This window comes from Alosa pseudoharengus, unplaced genomic scaffold (genome assembly GCF_046254945.1).
Source record: "Alosa pseudoharengus isolate Yale_2024_CS ecotype anadromous, Long Island Sound unplaced genomic scaffold, YU_APseudo_1.1 YU_APseudo_1.1_scf_11, whole genome shotgun sequence".
Taxonomy (NCBI): Eukaryota; Metazoa; Chordata; class Actinopteri; order Clupeiformes; family Clupeidae; genus Alosa; species Alosa pseudoharengus.
In genome coordinates, this window is record NW_027468576.1 from 23860939 (window position 1) to 23878332 (window position 17394).

Genomic DNA, 17394 nt, shown 5'->3' on the forward strand with positions numbered 1-17394 from the left:
GCATTCTTCACAGGACGTGCTGCTCGTTAGAGCGATCGTTAAATGCAGCTTATCCTGGTGACTGACAAGGGAGAAATCAGAGGCAATTAGGCTCAGGACAGGAGTTTTTCACAACACCGCAAGGACACTTTTAAATGACTGTTTGGCTGCTTCCTTGATATGGACCCCCCCTCCATGAAGGCTTATATTGAATAGACCTGATATAAATCTTAAACATTTTGAAAATGTAAATTAGCTATTTTTTTTACATTTTTTTCCTGAAGGTTCCATTTAGGTGTTATACACATCAAACCTTTCATGGAAAATGTATGAGGTTAGCGTGAATGTGCAAAGTCAAATTATTCTGGAGAGCCAGAGAAATTATATTGTAGTAACAGCTTGCTAGTAGCAGTTAGATCTACTTAAAATCCACTTAAAGTTAAGTTGTCCAGTTGTATTTGACATGGAGAGGTTGCTCTCCTTCACCAACCTTAGAGTGTATGCAAATGTAAGGTGTTTAAGCTTAATAATACCACACCCTAAACTGAGAAGAGAGCTTTTGAGCAAACAGATGTCTCAGAATCATATTAAAAGTCCATATTCAAATTAAGCTGTGAACTCTTTATAAATCAGTCTTCGCATACAGTACATTTCACTGTCATTTACAAACGACTACACATTGTGCTTATCCACCACTTAGTGTGTGTGTGTGTGTGAGTGTGTGTTTGTGTGCTTGTTTAAGTGTGTAAAATGTGTGTGTGGTTTCTGTAGCTCTAGTTGGCCTATGTGTCCAAATAACTGTACAATAATTATAATTTACATTAAGATACATACAGTAATCATAAAGTCATATTTCTTCAATGGATGTTTCATTCTGATGTTCTTCAATCTCATTCACTTTCTCAACTGCTACACAGTACAACACAGTAGATTATATGTGTAATGTATAACATTATGTCAAGAAAGTCTCCTATCGTCAGATTCAATAAAAGTATGTTGGCAGTCTAAGAAAACAAAAGTTCATTATTAAACTCACAGGTCATAAGAATAAAAAAAGCAAAATATGAGGATCTTTGTACAGCAAATGAAATAATAACATGTTTGAGCTGGTGAGTGAACTACTGAGTATATACTGCCACTCAATATGATAACATACATATTTGTCTATGAATGACTGAATTTTACTGAATGAAGCGCATGCAGAGTGAGTTAAAAAAAGAAATATTACCTGACACAAAGAAGACCAGTTGAAACATTAACACCGAACCAAAAATAAAGGTGTTGTCCTCAGAATACTGAGCAGAAATGATCAGCAACCACTCCAATAGTTTCTTTGATTTAAAATAACAACTGTGATCTGAACTCATTTAAACTGAAAATGTTTGCCAGTATTTAGTCTTTCAGCTCAATAAAAACTTCATACTGGATCCGGGCTGAAGGGTCCCTCCACCCCTCTCCCCATGCACTGGGCTCGGAGCTGGAGTGGCTTAGACATACTCGGAATGCTTCCTAGGTGAGCTGTGGATAGTCCTGACCTGTCTGCGGTGGTGCTGCGTGAATCTCGCCTGGCCTTGGTTCGATCCTGGGCAGGACGTGATGAGCAGCACCCCTGCGATCACATGCAGGAATCCAGCCACCCATCCGATGAAGATGGCCTCGCCAAATTCCCAGCGCGGGATCACCACAGGCACCCGCTCATCAAAGAACTTCACCACGGTCGTGTGCGCTGCCACTGACACGGGCACTAGCTCTACCACGCCGGACACCATGCACAACGTCCCGGCGATGATCTTCAGCGCTCGCTTGGCGCATTGGCCTTCCTCGCCCTGGCAGCTCTTTATCTGGCTCAGGCCGGGCACGGCCACCAACAGCCCCAGCAGGCTGATGCTCAGAGACAGGCACATGAGGATGCGCGCCAGCTGGATCTCGGGCTGCAGGCCCAGGATGGTGTCATATGGCCGGCACTCCAGACCGCCCATCTCCTGGACCACGCACGTCTCCCACAGGCCCTGATCGAAGCTCTCCGTAGGCAGCAGGTCGGTGGAGAGCGTCAGCCACTGGGGCAGGAGCATGGTGGCCAGGGAGCAGAACCAGGCTGTGGAGCCCACCAGCATGCCCAGCAGCTCCAGGGTGCAGATGCATGGGTTGCCCATGGTCTCCGTGTGGTGGTAGTGGTGGCCCCTTCAGTGGACGACTCTCGACGCTGTGTTCCTCCTCACCCAGGTAGGAACTTGAGAGACCTCTCCTCTGGGCTTTTGAAGAAGGGAAAAACAGGGGATGAAAGAAAAGAAGAGAGGACAAAAAAGAAGAAAGAGGGAGAGAGAGAGAGAGAGAAAAGTACCGATTTGAAAAATAGGGCTTCAGTGCTCGCCTCAGCTCCCCTCACTGTCTGTCAGGCGTCTCCAAGAGAGCAGATCTTCTTGAGTGGCGAGAAGAAGGAGGAGAAGGAGGAGGAGGAGGAGGTGGTGACGATTGAAGAGGAATAGGAGGAGGAAGAGGTGGAGGAGAGGGAGGAGGTAAGCAACATTTTGACATTATACACTCTGCCCTCTTGTTGCGGGGGTGGGGGGTGGCATGAGTGCTTTGCTTGGCCAACCAGTGCTTTGCTTACTCACACCCCCCTCCTTGCTGAACCTCTCCGAACACAGTCGGCCACACGGGATGCCATTAAAGTGTAGACAGGATGTTATTAAAATGCAGATTGTTGTCATTACAGGAGTCAGGGATGGTGCGTAGTTTCCCTTCCCCTTGTTTGCATGTTTGTCCTTTCTGTTCACTGTCTCTTGTTAAAGGGGGTGGGGAGGAGGAGGGGGAGGGGGGCTGAGATTATTTTGCTTGTTGCACTTCATTCTAAAAAAATAAAGCTAAGAGTGGAGTTGAGAGAGAGAGAGAGAGTGAGAGTGAGAGAAAGGAGAGAGTGAGAGAGAGAGAGCTTTTCCAGTGACTGCGTGTTAAATAGGCCTCCTAAGGAGAGCATGCCAAATTTGCAATGTGCATCACACCAAGGAGTCTTTGATGCTTGCTTACCACAGTGAAGCACATGCTTTATTTGATTCAGTGGTTAATTTCAAACAGGTCTCTTAGGAAATATGATGCTCTGTAACTTCAGATTGGCAAACACATAAACAAGCAGTCATTGTTACAATTTTGTGATTATTTTTGTAAGATTTGTGTTACAGCAATCTTGCCACTGTCCTTGCCTTTAACAATTACCATTTGCTATAAATTTTGCCTCCAGAAGCAATAATCCAACACAATACTACTGAAACAAAGAATAGTAATTGAGACTACCATAATGAAAACACCACACTACAGCTCATAAGATTTGCTTTGATAATTGGAGGGAATGTTTGTCCTACCTTTCATGTGAAGTGCCAACACTCTGCTGCTGGGAATGGGGGTTATTTGGAAGCATGTGATTGAGGAGCTTGTGTTTGTGGAAACAAAAGTATGTATTGTGCATGTGAGATGCAATGTCTGACAGTAGGAGGCTGCGGATTAAATTATTGGTATGAAAAAATGTCCTCTAACATGCAAACTCTCTCTCTCTCTCTCACACACACACACATTCACATTATTCCCTCTAACTCATTATTATCAACATCATCATCACATTTGTTCTTATAAAATGCTGTCAGATACCTTGAACATTTATTCATACTTTTATACACACACACATTCACCATAACTATTAATGTACACTGTGTCACTAAAATGTATTTATTAATCATTATGCAACAGTCATATTGTCTGGAAACCTATAAAAGTCATCTAGTCAGGTAAGTACTAAGTATTTTTTTTTATGGAGCCAAATTCTCAGACAACTATGGTAGTAAATAACACTAAGCATTTCTTTGCGTGTCAACAAATCTCTTACATGTATGGCCACCCATCATAGGACTAACAAGAGATTAAATAGGAACAATGCAACCTGGTGTTACTGTGCAAAATGTGTGCAAATTGGCACCATTGAAATGTCACTGGCGATCAGGTCAGGAGATTAGCAATGGGTCACAAACATCGATCTTTCCTTAACTGAATCTGCCTGGTATTTTGCTGTTTCAAAGGAAAATCTAAACAACTATGTGTAGTCATGTTGGAACAGTTCAATTAGCTTGCTTTGAGGCTTGCCTTTTCTCCCACAGAATCGGCTGTAATGAATGGTTTAACTTCAAGAGATTTACAGCAGCTCACTGATATTATAAGCTTACAGTGCGTGCTGCAAGGCACAATCACTCTAATGTGATGCTTTTGCATTCATTCTTAGACTAACTTAACTTCACACTATGATAGAGCCAACTTTAAAATACAGACATGAGAGATAGAGAGAGAGAGAGAGACATAGAGAGTGAGAGAGGATGAAACATCATGCATTTATTTGTTGGCTTGTTTGATGTCAGATTAATAGGACATAGTCTTGACACATTCATTTCCATTTCCATGCATTCTGTACCGCCTAATTACTTAAGTACAGTAATTCATTGTTAAATTGTGGTCTTTAATTTCTTTACTACATTCACCAAATGCATTATGATTAACTCTTGACAGTCGTCCATGGTCAGTTTCTCTTTGGAGCCAGATGGGGGCATTAAAGTGCAATGTCTCCCATGTTGAACGGCTGGAAATCAAGCAAAAACACACTTTACAGAGATATACTGACTGTAGCCTACATGATGTATGAATACATATTCTGTTGCCTAGTCCATAGTTGAGTTTGTCTATAAAGAAACAAATGTTAAAATGTATTTGGATCGTTAAAGGGCATTGGTGAGAAAAAGTCCATGCTCATCTCCCCATTAAATATATGCTATGTTATTGTCCTTAGACCTAATATAACGTTGTAGCCTACTGTATATAAAATTGGGCAACAACAGGGACACAGGGACAACATGCAGACAGGCCTATACACTGAAAATGTAGGCATATAGTCACCGGGGGGCGCTCCTACGTCACATACATTTCCATCTTCTTACATTAGGCTACTCTCAAACACTAGTCAAACACAATTTTTTCCCCATTTGTCAACCACAGTTTATCTTAATCCATTATGATATATAAGCTATTTATATAATCTTACCAGCTATTTATATAATCTTACCAACATGACCTACTGACCGACCTGTAATTAAGACAACTACACTATTAAGATGACATAAATCCTCTCCAAAACAAAAGTAGTTTTGGATTATGGAAATAAATTGGGCTTCTTTGTGTTTATTTATATTTAGTGAAACATAGCCTAAACTTCATCTGTAGGTTACAAAGTCAGTAGCCTATCACCCTTTTCCTAAAAATATCTGAATGTAACGATTTGTGTTTAACAAAGTATCATGAAGGTTACGATAAGGCATTTCATACGCATAAAGGATACTTTGTTTGTTAAGTATTCTACTTGACTATTCAATCGGCTATTCTTAAACTAGTTACCTTTTCTTCTGCCACTAAAATGCCAAAATCATGCGACTCACTCTATTGGACCAGCGGGCTCGTTTTAATCCTACGTTCTGTCTCGTGGGCACCCCTTATGCAAATATCCTTTGCCCGAATATGGACACCACGGAATGAAGTAGCCTATGTTCGAAGAGGCAAACATGGAGGACCGACGCTGAAGAGTCATGAGAACGCCGCAAAACTTTTTGGATAGTGGATGCAGGCTAGCCTGCGTCGTTTACTTTCTTGTGTATTTTTCAGTTGTTTTGTACTTTCGTCGTTTAAACCACGGAAAGAAAATGTTTGTAATGCAGTAAAAGACTGGTCGTTGTTTTTGGAGAAAACGCAGGGGGTCTGGCGCTGGCGATATCCCCCTCAACCATCCCAACGCTATGCCGTGGGTAAGCAGCAACAAGCGAAGAGAAAGCTCGGAGCTGCCACTGCCCGCGGGCTGGGAGGAAGCACGGGATTACGATGGCAGAGTTTTTTACATTGACCACAACACTCGACAAACTTCTTGGATTGACCCAAGAGACAGGTAAATGTTCGCTCTGATCAATAAATCTCCGCTGCTCCACCAGGGAAACCCCTCTGATTTCGCTGTCGATTTAAGTCGTTAAGCATTAATCAATCGCATCCAGAGTAGTCTACGGCTCGAGGGCGGGGGCTTGTGATGATGAGAAAGTAGCCAAAGAAGTTCAGAACTGATAGCTAGCCAAAACCACAAATCCTGTGCCTGATAAGACTGGCCATATGTTTTGCGAAATTCTTACATTTTGTGTGAAGTGATAAGGGGTGAGGTAGGCTAAACAAAGAACACTAAAGCACTTTGGACACCCAATTGAGCCTAATTGCATATCTCAAGTTTGTTATTCTCTGGTTGTTGGCGTTTTATATAGCCAATAAACTAAACACAAAGTATTACTTTGGGTAGCCTTCATGAAATTATGCAATGGATGGGATAAACGAGTGCTGTGATGACTGCTCGTGCGGGAAGTCGTTCACTGTTGTTAGCGAGACATGTCAGTGTGGGATCTTAACTGGCTGTGTTGACTGGAGACGGTGGGTGTTTTTCACGGATTGTCAGGACAGCTCCGCAAATTCTGCAACGTGTGGTGCTCCCTTTCAACCACCCCTGACATCTTGACTTAGAAGCTTCTGCTGGTCAGTTTTTGTTTTTCCTGTTGATCATTCCAAAACATATTTCCCCTTTGTCCTCCTTTTCAATACTCCTCTAGAGGAAGACGAAGGATCTTGGAGTAGCCTAGCAAGATAATTCATGCTATTTGGAGACTGTATGAAAAGCCCTCTGAATATGCACAATATGGCCGAGTACCCAAAGCCTATTTCAAGCACAGTGTCTCCTTTTCAGTACAAGCAGAGATTTGCTTTCGACTTGACATGGCATGATGACATTATTGGAAGCAACGTACGAAAATAATAGTAATTTGACATGGCCAAAATCAAGAGTTTCTTTCTACCTCATTTAAAATCAAAACAATGAAGTTCAGTTCTTGAATTTCCCCTGGGGATCAATAAAATATCTATCTATCTATCTATCTATCTATACCAGACAACCATTCAGTCATGATCAGTAGGCTGTTTTATCAGTCTTTCTCTATTGTGTAGACCCACTAATCACAAGCAAACAGATCTCATTGTCTAAATCTGTGCCATAATGTGGTTTGTGTTTATCTTAACCACTGACATTTATGCCACACTGTTATATAAGCTTAACAGGGATTTCCTCTGGGTGTGTGACAGTTGCCTTTTCTAGTCTTTGGTGTTTATTGAGATTACTGACAGTTGCTGAAGGCTGCTGTCATCAATATGTACAATCAGAGTTTTGACATTAATGGGACTGAATTACAGTGAACATCTGGTTGATGGTGTATAAAAGACAGAATCAACATCACCCACAAATAGTTTTGTTACCTCTCCAGATTTCCTGTGTGGCTGTTCACACACAACCAAATGGAAGTAGTCTTTTCACTGCTCCAGAGAGGAGCTATTAATGTGAAGGGTATAAAAAGTGTATGGGCTGTTTTTTTTCTCAAAGAAAACAAAATGTTTTATGTAGTAAAAATGTTAATGCAAACAGAGGCCCATATGAAAGGGAGAATTGAACTGCAGCTCCCAGAGTTCCATGTGCAAATATGTGAGGAATGCCAGTTGGGCCAGTGGGAAAGCCGTAAGGATGTGCTGTGTTTTCCTCAGCCTAGAAACGAGCTAAAACCAGGCTTTTTGCAAGGGCTATTTGAACACATCGTTTCTCACTGAGCTCCGGGTCTCTGCTCAATGGGAGGGATTTGCTGCCACTGGCAAGGTCACAGCTCGTTTTTTTTTTTGTCGAGCTGTGGTCATTGACTTAAAACAATGAGCAACAATTTCAGCACCTCTGAGTGAGTGTGCTGGGCCTCAGTACGACGACGAGTCAGTGGCAGATTGAATGCCATTGTATTCCAAAGAAGAGCATTATCAACTAGCTCGGTTTTCACCAAGCATGTCTGTTTGGGTTGTCTTAGAGCTTCAGCAGGCAGTGAAGTTAAAAGACCAACAAATGCTTTTGTGTTGTTTTTGTTTTCTTCACAAGAAGCACCTCGTTACACGATCACCTTTTTAGATTGACAGCTCGTGAAAAGATGTGTGAATGCCAGGCATTGCTCTCGTGCCTGCAAGAAAAGAATCCCTGTGAATAATCTATATGATTATATGCACATACTTTTAAATTCTTTCCATGCCTTTGCAATCCTACACATTGCACTTTCATGTATACAAACACTTTTCACCGACATTAGTCTTAAATAACGAGTAAGGTTTAGTATCCCAAGTGATATATGTTACCTGTGTAGTCTGGAACCTTAAAAGTGGATTCCCTAGCCCCATCTCAGCAGGTCATGTACACTTCAGAGTGTCCATGGAAGAGCTCATCCTGGAGAGAGTACTGGTGGATATTGTATTGAATGTGCACTGTTGTAATGTCCTATCAAGGTGGAGGATATTTCTGAAACTCATGGTGTGGAAGAGGCAGAAACCCTTTTTGAGCTGCACATCTACTCAAAATTCTAAGGCTCATTAGACAAGTGAGGTAGTTTTTAACAAAAAGTTTGACATGTGAGCCTTTTATCATTTTCACAGTTTTGTTTTGCTATGGGGTCATTCCAAGTGAAAACAGCCAAAATCGGGGTATCATGTACATGGTACCTCTCAGATTTTGCTGAAAAGCGGTGAAAATATGCCTTATGTTACCAAACGAGGGAATATGCCTTATGTTACCAAACGAGGGAATCTGAAGTTTGTCCGGCAACGACATCTGTGAATATTGTATCCTGTGATATTATTTTCATCTGTATATTATTTTTGAAAATTGTTATCAAGCAATGATGCGATCGTGTTCCACTGATCGTTTTGTCCGAGGCGTAACTCTCCAATTCAAATGTTTCCTCATGTTTTTTAATATCTTCTGCACTAACAAAGAAGAATGAAATGTTCTAAGCAACAAAACCCAATTTTCCAGCCAGGAAAATACAATTTGTGAAATTCATGAAGTGTATCAACAACATCCTCACATGACCATCGGACCAAAGACAGATCCCCTGTTGGGTGCCATTTCAACATATCATTTGTTGTGTCAGTGTGCCAGGCCCAGACATCTATGGACGCAGTGCTCGCCAATACAAACTTGACCAAAAGGACCATGACAAAATTATTAAAAGACACTATTTAATTAAATTTTCAATTCAATTTTATTTGGAGAGTGACAGCGGCAAGGAAAAACTCTTACACTATGTAACATTCTTCTTATTTAGTTCTTACACTATGTAACATTCTTGTTATTTAGTTCTTACACTATGTAACATTCTTCTTATTTAGTTCTTACACTATGTAACATTCTTGTTATTTAGTTCTTACACTATGTAACATTCTTCTTATTTAGTTCTTACACTATGTAACATTCTTGTTATTTAGTTCTTACACTATGTAACATTCTTATTATTTAGTTCTTACACTATGTAACATTCTTGTTATTTAGTTCTTTAAAAGTTTGATGGCGGGTCTCTTTCATGGGGGATAAGGGGTTAATCCGTGACAGGCTCAGTATTTAATTGTTTGCCATCACTGAGCATAATACTAAGTTATTTCCACTATTTTCATGCTTTATCATCACTAAATTCTCCCTGATCTACATTCCAGACTTCTGGAAACAATGTCCAAAATGGTGCATTATGAAGAATAAAATTCATATTATGGAGCTTCATATTCAAAAATGTTATTTCATTAAAAGAAAGAACAAATATGTATCTTAAACTGGTATAAATCCCATTAGGATCATCAAGTGCCCACATGGTCATTTGGGGGTCCAAATATGGGGTTCCAAGAGTCACCTCTGCCGGAGAGGGTTTTTGGACCCCCATAAAACCCCCGCCAGTGGTACCATACCCTTCAAATTCATTTTGGCAATAGCAAGGTTCCCACATATAACAAATAATCCAGTTTAGAATAAATATGATCATTAATTGTGGTGCAATTAATGATCATATTAAAAAGTGAAAAATCACCAAATCAACATTTTTTAGGACTTTGGTGACCCACCTCTCACCCAAACAGTAAGAAATGTTGATTCTGCCTCCAGAATTGTGTAGTACAGACTACAATGAACTACCACACCAGTTTCCAGCCTTCTACCACTATTAGAACAGACGTTATGGGCTTCCAAAAATGGCAAAAGATGAAATGTGAAATTACAATGTGTCAATTACGGCCGTGGCACCCGAAATTCAAATGGACGCCACGGGCAAACCGTTTGAGATATTGACCTGAAACTTCAGATTCCCTTGTTTGGCATATTTAGTATGCCTTGTTTGGCATATATTGTAAGGCATATTTTCGCCGCTTTTCAGCAAAATCTGAGAGGTGTCATGTACATGGGTGGCTGAGTTGGCGTGGAATGACCCTATGGTTGTTACTGGCAGAATGCCAGCTTGCTGATCAGCTCAGCTGTATAGATTGTGTACAACCCAGTTTCCTCTGAAGGCGTCACTTGTGACGCATGTCACTTACAAGTCATGAAGACCCATATCTCTTTTTGTACTTGACTACTTTAGACACGGAGGTAGCATACATTCCACACACAGACATGAGATTGGTAAGTAATTTCTTTATGGGGCTACTGTAATCCTTATAATGACAGAGCAGAGTGCTATTGCTATTTGACCCCTGGGGACAAATAAAGTGCTTTGAATTTAATTGAATTGGGCCACTTTGACTATTTTTTGTTCTGACTAGATGATCTTTGCAAAAATATATGGTATTGTGTGTCCAGTGCTTTATCATAGTTTCAGTTGGTTTGTGTCACTTTGACAGCCAGCTCATTCATTGGGTTACCAGAGTGATGTGAGATGGCAATCAATAGCCAGTGTGGGTGATGGCGAGTAGCCAGTGCTCTATGTTGTATCAATTACCACTATCGAGTAATATGTATGCACATGTCTAACACCCATTCAGAGAGAAGCCAAAACTGTGCCGTTCCAGACAGTGGCATTGATTGTGACTGAAAGTGGATCTCCTGTGTGTTTCGCGTGTCACAAGAAAGGAGACTAGGCTAGGAAACTGTAGAATGCAGTCCAGAGAAGCAGTTAAGGTGCTTTGTTTCTGAAGAGTTTTGTCCTCAAACCTTTGACTGATGAAATCCTTCCCTAAGGGTAAGAACCAGGCATGGGGAATGTGTGAAGATAATCTGTGAAAAGGGGTCATGACTTCTTTATGGGCTTAATCACCAGTCAGCTGGCCATCTTTGTATTGCTTTCTTGACACCATAAATCTCCTCAATAGCCCAGTGTTTAGTCTCATTTTTACACCAAGTCCAAATGGATTTCCTTAAGGTGAGGTAAGGTCAGTCTACGACTAGACCAGGAGGCCTGGTAAGACAGGAGGTGAGTGTACGTCAGAAATCTTCTCATGGCATGATGCTTCTGTGGTATGGAAAGTTTGAAGAAAGGGTCATCAATAATAGGTTTAAGTGTGGGATCACAGCTCAGCGATCAGAAGAGTTTCTTGTATCTGTAGGCTGCTACTGTAGGTTTACTGTACTCTTCACTAACAAGTTCCTTTTAGTGCTCATCTCTCAAAAGTAAAGGATCAACAAATACCAGGCAGTTATTATAAAGCAGTAGATTGCCTTGACTGAGCAGGTGTAGTATTGGTTGCCTTCATTGTGATTCTGCACCTAGCCTCCTTTTTCTTTTGTTTTTGTTTGCTAGGAGCTGAGTAGCTGACTGGAATCTAGATAAGAAAAACCTGATCGGCTCAACGACTTTAGCCCGCCCCGGCCCCCCACCCCCACCCCAACCTCTCCCTACTCCCCTACCCGGAGTCATATGATTACCAGCCTTTGTTACTTGCGGCTGATAGGACTCTTGACAAAAATCTCATGTTACCGCCAAGGCCTGGATACATAGGCATGGAGGCAGCGGCTATTGAGGCAGACACTGTCAGCACGAGCTGTCTCTGAGATGTTTTATCTTTAGCTGGTTTAATGGACAGGACTGTGGCATCTCGCGGCTATTTACAAGTGTCTGGGGATTTAAAATTGCGTCGACCATAGTTTGGCTTGGCTAAATGACCCTTTATGTCAGAAGTGAACCATGAAGTCCTGTTTCCCTTGGTCATTTGACATTTCTTACCCTCACCCCCCCCCCCCCCCCCATTTTCCTGCTGCAGATTCTTCTCACTAGAAAAACTGTCTTAAAGGCGAGAGTGAGAGTAAGTGTTTATTTATTAGTCCTGGTGTTGCTACACTCGTTTTAGGCATCATGGGACAGGTCTGCTGAGCTCTTCCCTTTGGCGCATGCTTTTAGTGAACCACTGTGTGTGTGTGTGTGTGTGTGTGTGTGTGTGTGTGTTAGGACCCTTGTTGTTTGTTGGCCGCCACAGTTTGCCAGAGAATTGTCCAGCAGCATTGTTTGTCGGTGTTGTCCCCTGGAACTGGGCAGTCAGATGTGCTCTGTGGCTGCTGGTGTGAAAGCGTGGTGGTGGTGGTGGTGGTGTGGAGGCCTGATGTGCAGCAGAGGGATGGTTTTATTAGGTGGCACTGGCTATGTGACGGCTTGTAGTGAAAAGTGGGATCTGCATGTGAATTCACTGCACAGTCACCTGGAAACCACTGGAGCCATCCTGTGAAAGAGGACTTCGTTCCAACACATAACACACAACTCTCCCTTACTCTAGCTTTCTTTCTCACTGACTCTGAACAGTCATTAATACACATATTTAAATATGCACTTAAATACACACATACTGTACAGTACCTATATGCACCTGGTAGTAAATAAACATTTGTTCATTTCTTACGTATGTATGTACTAATATCTGTGGAATGTCCTGCATTCCAAACAACGTTTTCGTAATAAAACCTTTCTCTGGGACCTCGGTCTATATCAACGTCCATAGATATGTAGTACATCTACATCCATAGAGCTATATATTCTGAACAAGAGTTCCTCTACTGTTGATGCCCTCCTATCTAAGGTACCTCTCAGGCCAGGCTAAGCCCACCACCACCACCAATCCCCTGCAGATAACGTGTTTTGTGGGATGAGGGAGGGTTTTTGTCTCTGAGGAATGAGTACAATGTCAGGCATGCCTACACTAACACCCGGTGCTGGCGTGGGGGGGGGGGGGGGGTAGTTGGGGCGAGCGGGTGCTTCTGTCCACCAGTGGCCCCAGACAAAGCTGCCCAACAGAGGCAGTTCCCACGTGTGTGTGTGTGTGTGTCTCCCCCCTGTCCCCCTCCTGCCTCTGTGCTCAGCTCCGCACCAGTCCGCTCAGCTGCCCGCTGCTCCACTGACACTGCCCTGCTCTGCCTCGGCCGCCGGCCGCCAGCCCCGGTCCCGGCCAGCCTCCTTTATTAGCTCTGTTATGTAAGGACCGCTGCCGGCCTGGCGCTCCGCAAAGGGAGGCCTTTATACGTGGCCACAAAGCACACCAAATTCAATTATTCTGGAAAGAGGGGAGCCGGACTGCCACCGCCGAAAGGTTATTCACAGACACTGAAACCCTCAACCCCCTCCTGCTACCATTTCTGCTTCTCTAGGTGTTTTTATTATTGAGGTGCTGTTTTTTTTTTCCTCTCTTGTTTCCAGCAGGATGGTGGAGCTGGCAAATATGCTATTGTTACATCCACTGTTGTGCGTGTGTGTGTGTGTGTGTGGTATTAGTTGGTGTAGCATGATATTATGTTCCCTTAAAAGACAAATTACTCATTGTTTTATGGTTTATTGTTCCTGTTTTGTTTCATTTATGCTATTTCCGTCTGTTTTTCTTTTGAGAACTAATCAAGCCTCCTGTCACACACCAGGACTTGAATATACAACATGATTAAAAGTGGCCCTTTTGATTTCTATGTGTATGGCATTGAAAGTCCTCAATTCTGTTCTCCAGAAGAAGACCTAATGACCGGTCCGACCCTTATTTCGGCCCAGTCTTCCCAAGGCCTTATTGTCCAGAATGTTCTCCCCTCCCTCATCCCCTCCCTCCCGGCATTCACTGCTGGATCCTGACACAGGAAGCCAGACAATTCCGAAACTCCTAAAAATGCCAAACTGCCGCTGTGTCAACAAACACAGGATTGCTTGTTGGCAGTGCGTTGTGAATCTTCAGGTGAGGGGTGTTTTTTTTTTTTTTTCCCCTTCTTCTGCCTTGTCAGATTATGGGAGCATTTCCCATGTTCAAAATGAATTGCTTGTAATTCAGTTTTTATTAGCTTTATTTCCCATGTACAACACCGAAACCCTACCTCAGTTGACCTCCCGCTTGTTGAAATAGTTTTTTTTGGTTTCTGAGATGTTGCCGTCCAAATGGCACGACTCCCGTATTCATAGACCTGTCAGAATTCACAATTCCTCTGTTGATTTGTTGATTCATACTTGTGGCTATAGCCACACTAATTTTTCATTGTTGGAAAACAGTTTGGCTTCCACAAACTCGCTGGCTCTGATTGACGTCCAGGCGTGTTATGTTTGGCTGTTAAGTGCATCAGTCATCAGGTCCCTTGAGCTGCTTTGCTGACTTGACAAAGAAGACTAACTGGGGGGGGGCAAACAGGCCATACACCTCTCCGTTAGCACGACTGACATTGTGATCCAGGAAGTCAAATCCACCCAGGTTTCTTTGTCTGGGACAGGAGCTCACGCTGTGTGAGGCTGGCATGTGTTAATTAACTCCATTGGTCTGGCCCATGCTCCGGTGCGTATGCTCATGGGTAATGCCGACCATGCCAGGAATGCTAGCCGAGCAGGATGCTCCAGCCTTGCTGCGCCAACCCTTGTGTGGCTCTACAGTCCGTTTGTCAAGGCATGAGTTTGTCAAGAGTCCTCACACCTCGGGGTCTAAGGAACGAGGCGATGCTGGAGCTGAAGCATGAAGAGGATTAGTAAACTGCCCGCCACACTCCCTGCTTTTCATGGGTATATACTGTACCTACCAAGTTGTTGCGTGTGAATGTGTTGGCATACATGCATGTATGGTATGTGTGTGTGTGTGTGTGTGTGTGTGTCATTGCATGCATGTTTGTTGTGCTCATACCATACATGCCAAATCACCCAAAAACTATTTAGCAATTATTAAACAGAGCAAGAAAGAATATTATTGTCTCAAGTCAATCACACCGATCCCCTGCCACCATGCCACCAGTCTCCCATGTCGTCCCTGAATTGCCTTCAGACTGATTTCTGAGATGAGGTGGGGTGGGGTGTGGTGGGGTGGGCCTTGGGCATTAGTGTGTGTGTGTGTGTGAAGATGAGAGAGGCGCAGCCGGAGCCTGGGGCCTGCTGGTTCCCATGCGATGGTGATGGGGGGGGATCTAAATGCGTCTGGAGACAGAGATGCCGTGCTCCGTCCGGGGTGGTGCGCTACTTATAGTCGGCCTATTTCCATAAGATGGGGGAAGATAATAGAAGGAGGGGAAGGGCCCGTCGTCTCTGTCTGCCTGACATGCTCAGCTGCCGGAGCTGCTGCTTCCCAGCCCTGTCTGAGGGGGCTCGCATAAATGGCATTCCTCCCAAACTTGTTTTCGCATCTCTTCTTTTAAACCCAGAATGGAATTTTTAGACGAAAGGCTGAACTTAGACGTGTGTATTTCCGTGTGTGTGTGTGTGAGTGTGTGAGCGAGAGAGAGAGTGTGTGAAGGTGTCTATGTGCCTACTGGGCAGAGCTATCAGAGGTAACAGTATTTGTCAGACCAGGCCCTGGCTTGGCATGACGTTATTTGCAGCGCGCATGGAGGCTGAGTTAAAAACGGTGGCTGTTCCAGCATTTTCCCGTATTGGCTCATGCCCATGTAAGACCTGGCCTATCTTGGTGTGTCACACACATTTGTTGTTTTTAGTGTCATGCGTGTGATGCTCTTAATTCCCAGAGGTCAGGCCCAAGACTTTTTCCGGCCTGGGGGCCTCAGTTGTTAACGTTTTGGGCATGACCGCTATGTTAATGCCTCACATTAATAGCGAATAGCTGTGCTTTTTGTCACTGCAGCTTCGGTATTGAACACACTGCAGACAGATGAGAGGATGTGCCTACGGGCTAAATCAGCCCCGTGATTGAATGCGTGGAATCCAGACCTCTGGGAATGCGTCCGGTGTGTGGATGGAGCTTTGTGTGTGTGTGTGTCTGTGTGTGTGAGAGAGGGTGTGTGTGTGTGTGTGTGTGTGTGTGTGTGTGTGTGTGTGTGTGTGTGTGTGTGTGTGTTAGGGCTGCACACTTTATTGATTTACAGTCAAAATCCCAATTTGAACCAATGCAACTAGCTAATGACAAAGGCTGGAATTAATCGCGCATCTCGCAACTTTGTCCCAATGTCATCACATCTTGTCATCACATGTATGATTTTTATATTTATGCCATTCTCCTTGTGTGACAGAATGAGTGTAGCTGTTGTGTGAAGCTCACCGAACACGAGTGTTGTGCTTCTCATGCACTAGGCCTGCTCACCAATCAGAAGTGGCCCAAGTTAAAGTGAAATCAAACTGCTATTGCAATTAGATATCTTCCCCATTTTGTGTGTGTGTGTGTGTGTGTGTGTGTGTGTGTGTGTGTGTGTGTGTGTGTGTGTGTGTTCCTCCGTTGATTCAGAAGCTATTAAGAAAGGGCTTGCCTCCTCTGAGACAATAGCATTACATCAGTACCACACGAGTCCCCATTTAAAGAGCATCCCACAGCAGCAAGGCCACAAGTTGCCACGGCAACAGATTGTCCAAACGAAGGCTGCGGGTTAATTAAGGCCAGTAAAGGCAAGCCTATAATATTATACAGAGCTGATCAAACCGCATGAAGGGGCCTGTGGCTTGGGAGATGGCGTGCCAATTTATTAACGTCTCCCTAGTAAAACCGCACCGCTGCCAATTGCCAGGCTTTGTGTGTGCTACTGGTTTCGCCGTCCCGACTACGGGCAGAGGAGGGCAGAGTGAGCGCCGCAACACGAGCAAGCAAGCGAGTCCAAAAGCATTAAAACACACAGCCTCTGGGGCGACTATAATTAAGTTTAACTAGGGGAATATTATTTTTAGGGAAAGCATTCTCGACGAGGAATGCAGAGGGCTGTTGTTTTGGAGCATCTTAATTTGCAGGCGGAATGTCACTCCCGCCTTTGTTGTCAGCCGGAGGCCCAAACCGAGACTAGAGCAGCACGAGGCCCGCACGGCAAAGCCCAGTGTAACGGAGGGGCCAGTCCAGGCCAGTCCAGAGACCCCGGCGGTGCCACGGGCGGACGAGAGCCCACCCCTTGCTCCAGTTTCACATGCCACGCTCATGCATATGCCCCCCCCCCCCCCCCCCCCCCCACACACACACACACACACACACCACAGGGCACCCAGGGTCACCCACCCAGGATAGAAATACCCAGTGGTGTTGTTGGGAGGGGGTCCTCTAAATGAGGTGAGTTTCAGACGTTGTGCTTTTCTTATTTTGTGTGCAATGCAGCTCCCCAGC

General features: G+C 43.8%; 2 protein-coding genes across 6 annotated transcripts in view; one reads left to right on the forward strand and one right to left on the reverse strand.

Moving 5' to 3' along the window:
* Positions 1-585: 585 nt before the first annotated feature.
* On the reverse strand, positions 586-2425 carry cldn33b (claudin 33b). Its single transcript, XM_076278498.1, has one exon. It carries the CDS (start codon positions 2130-2132, stop codon positions 1467-1469), a length of 666 nt encoding a protein of 221 aa, XP_076134613.1. The 5' UTR covers positions 2133-2425; the 3' UTR covers positions 586-1466.
* Positions 2426-5637: 3212 nt separating this feature from the next.
* wwc3 (WWC family member 3) overlaps positions 5638-17394 on the forward strand; it is a 59436-nt gene continuing 47679 nt past the window's right edge. For 4 of the 5 annotated variants that reach the window (XM_076278499.1, XM_076278500.1, XM_076278501.1 and 1 more), the window contains exon 1: positions 5638-5947. In XM_076278499.1, coding sequence (XP_076134614.1) covers positions 5802-5947 — 146 coding nt within the window. In that variant the 5' untranslated portion in view covers positions 5638-5801. Of the gene's footprint in view, positions 5948-10514; positions 10556-17394 lie in introns of all 5 variants that reach the window. The other variant, XM_076278503.1, reaches the window with a different exon arrangement.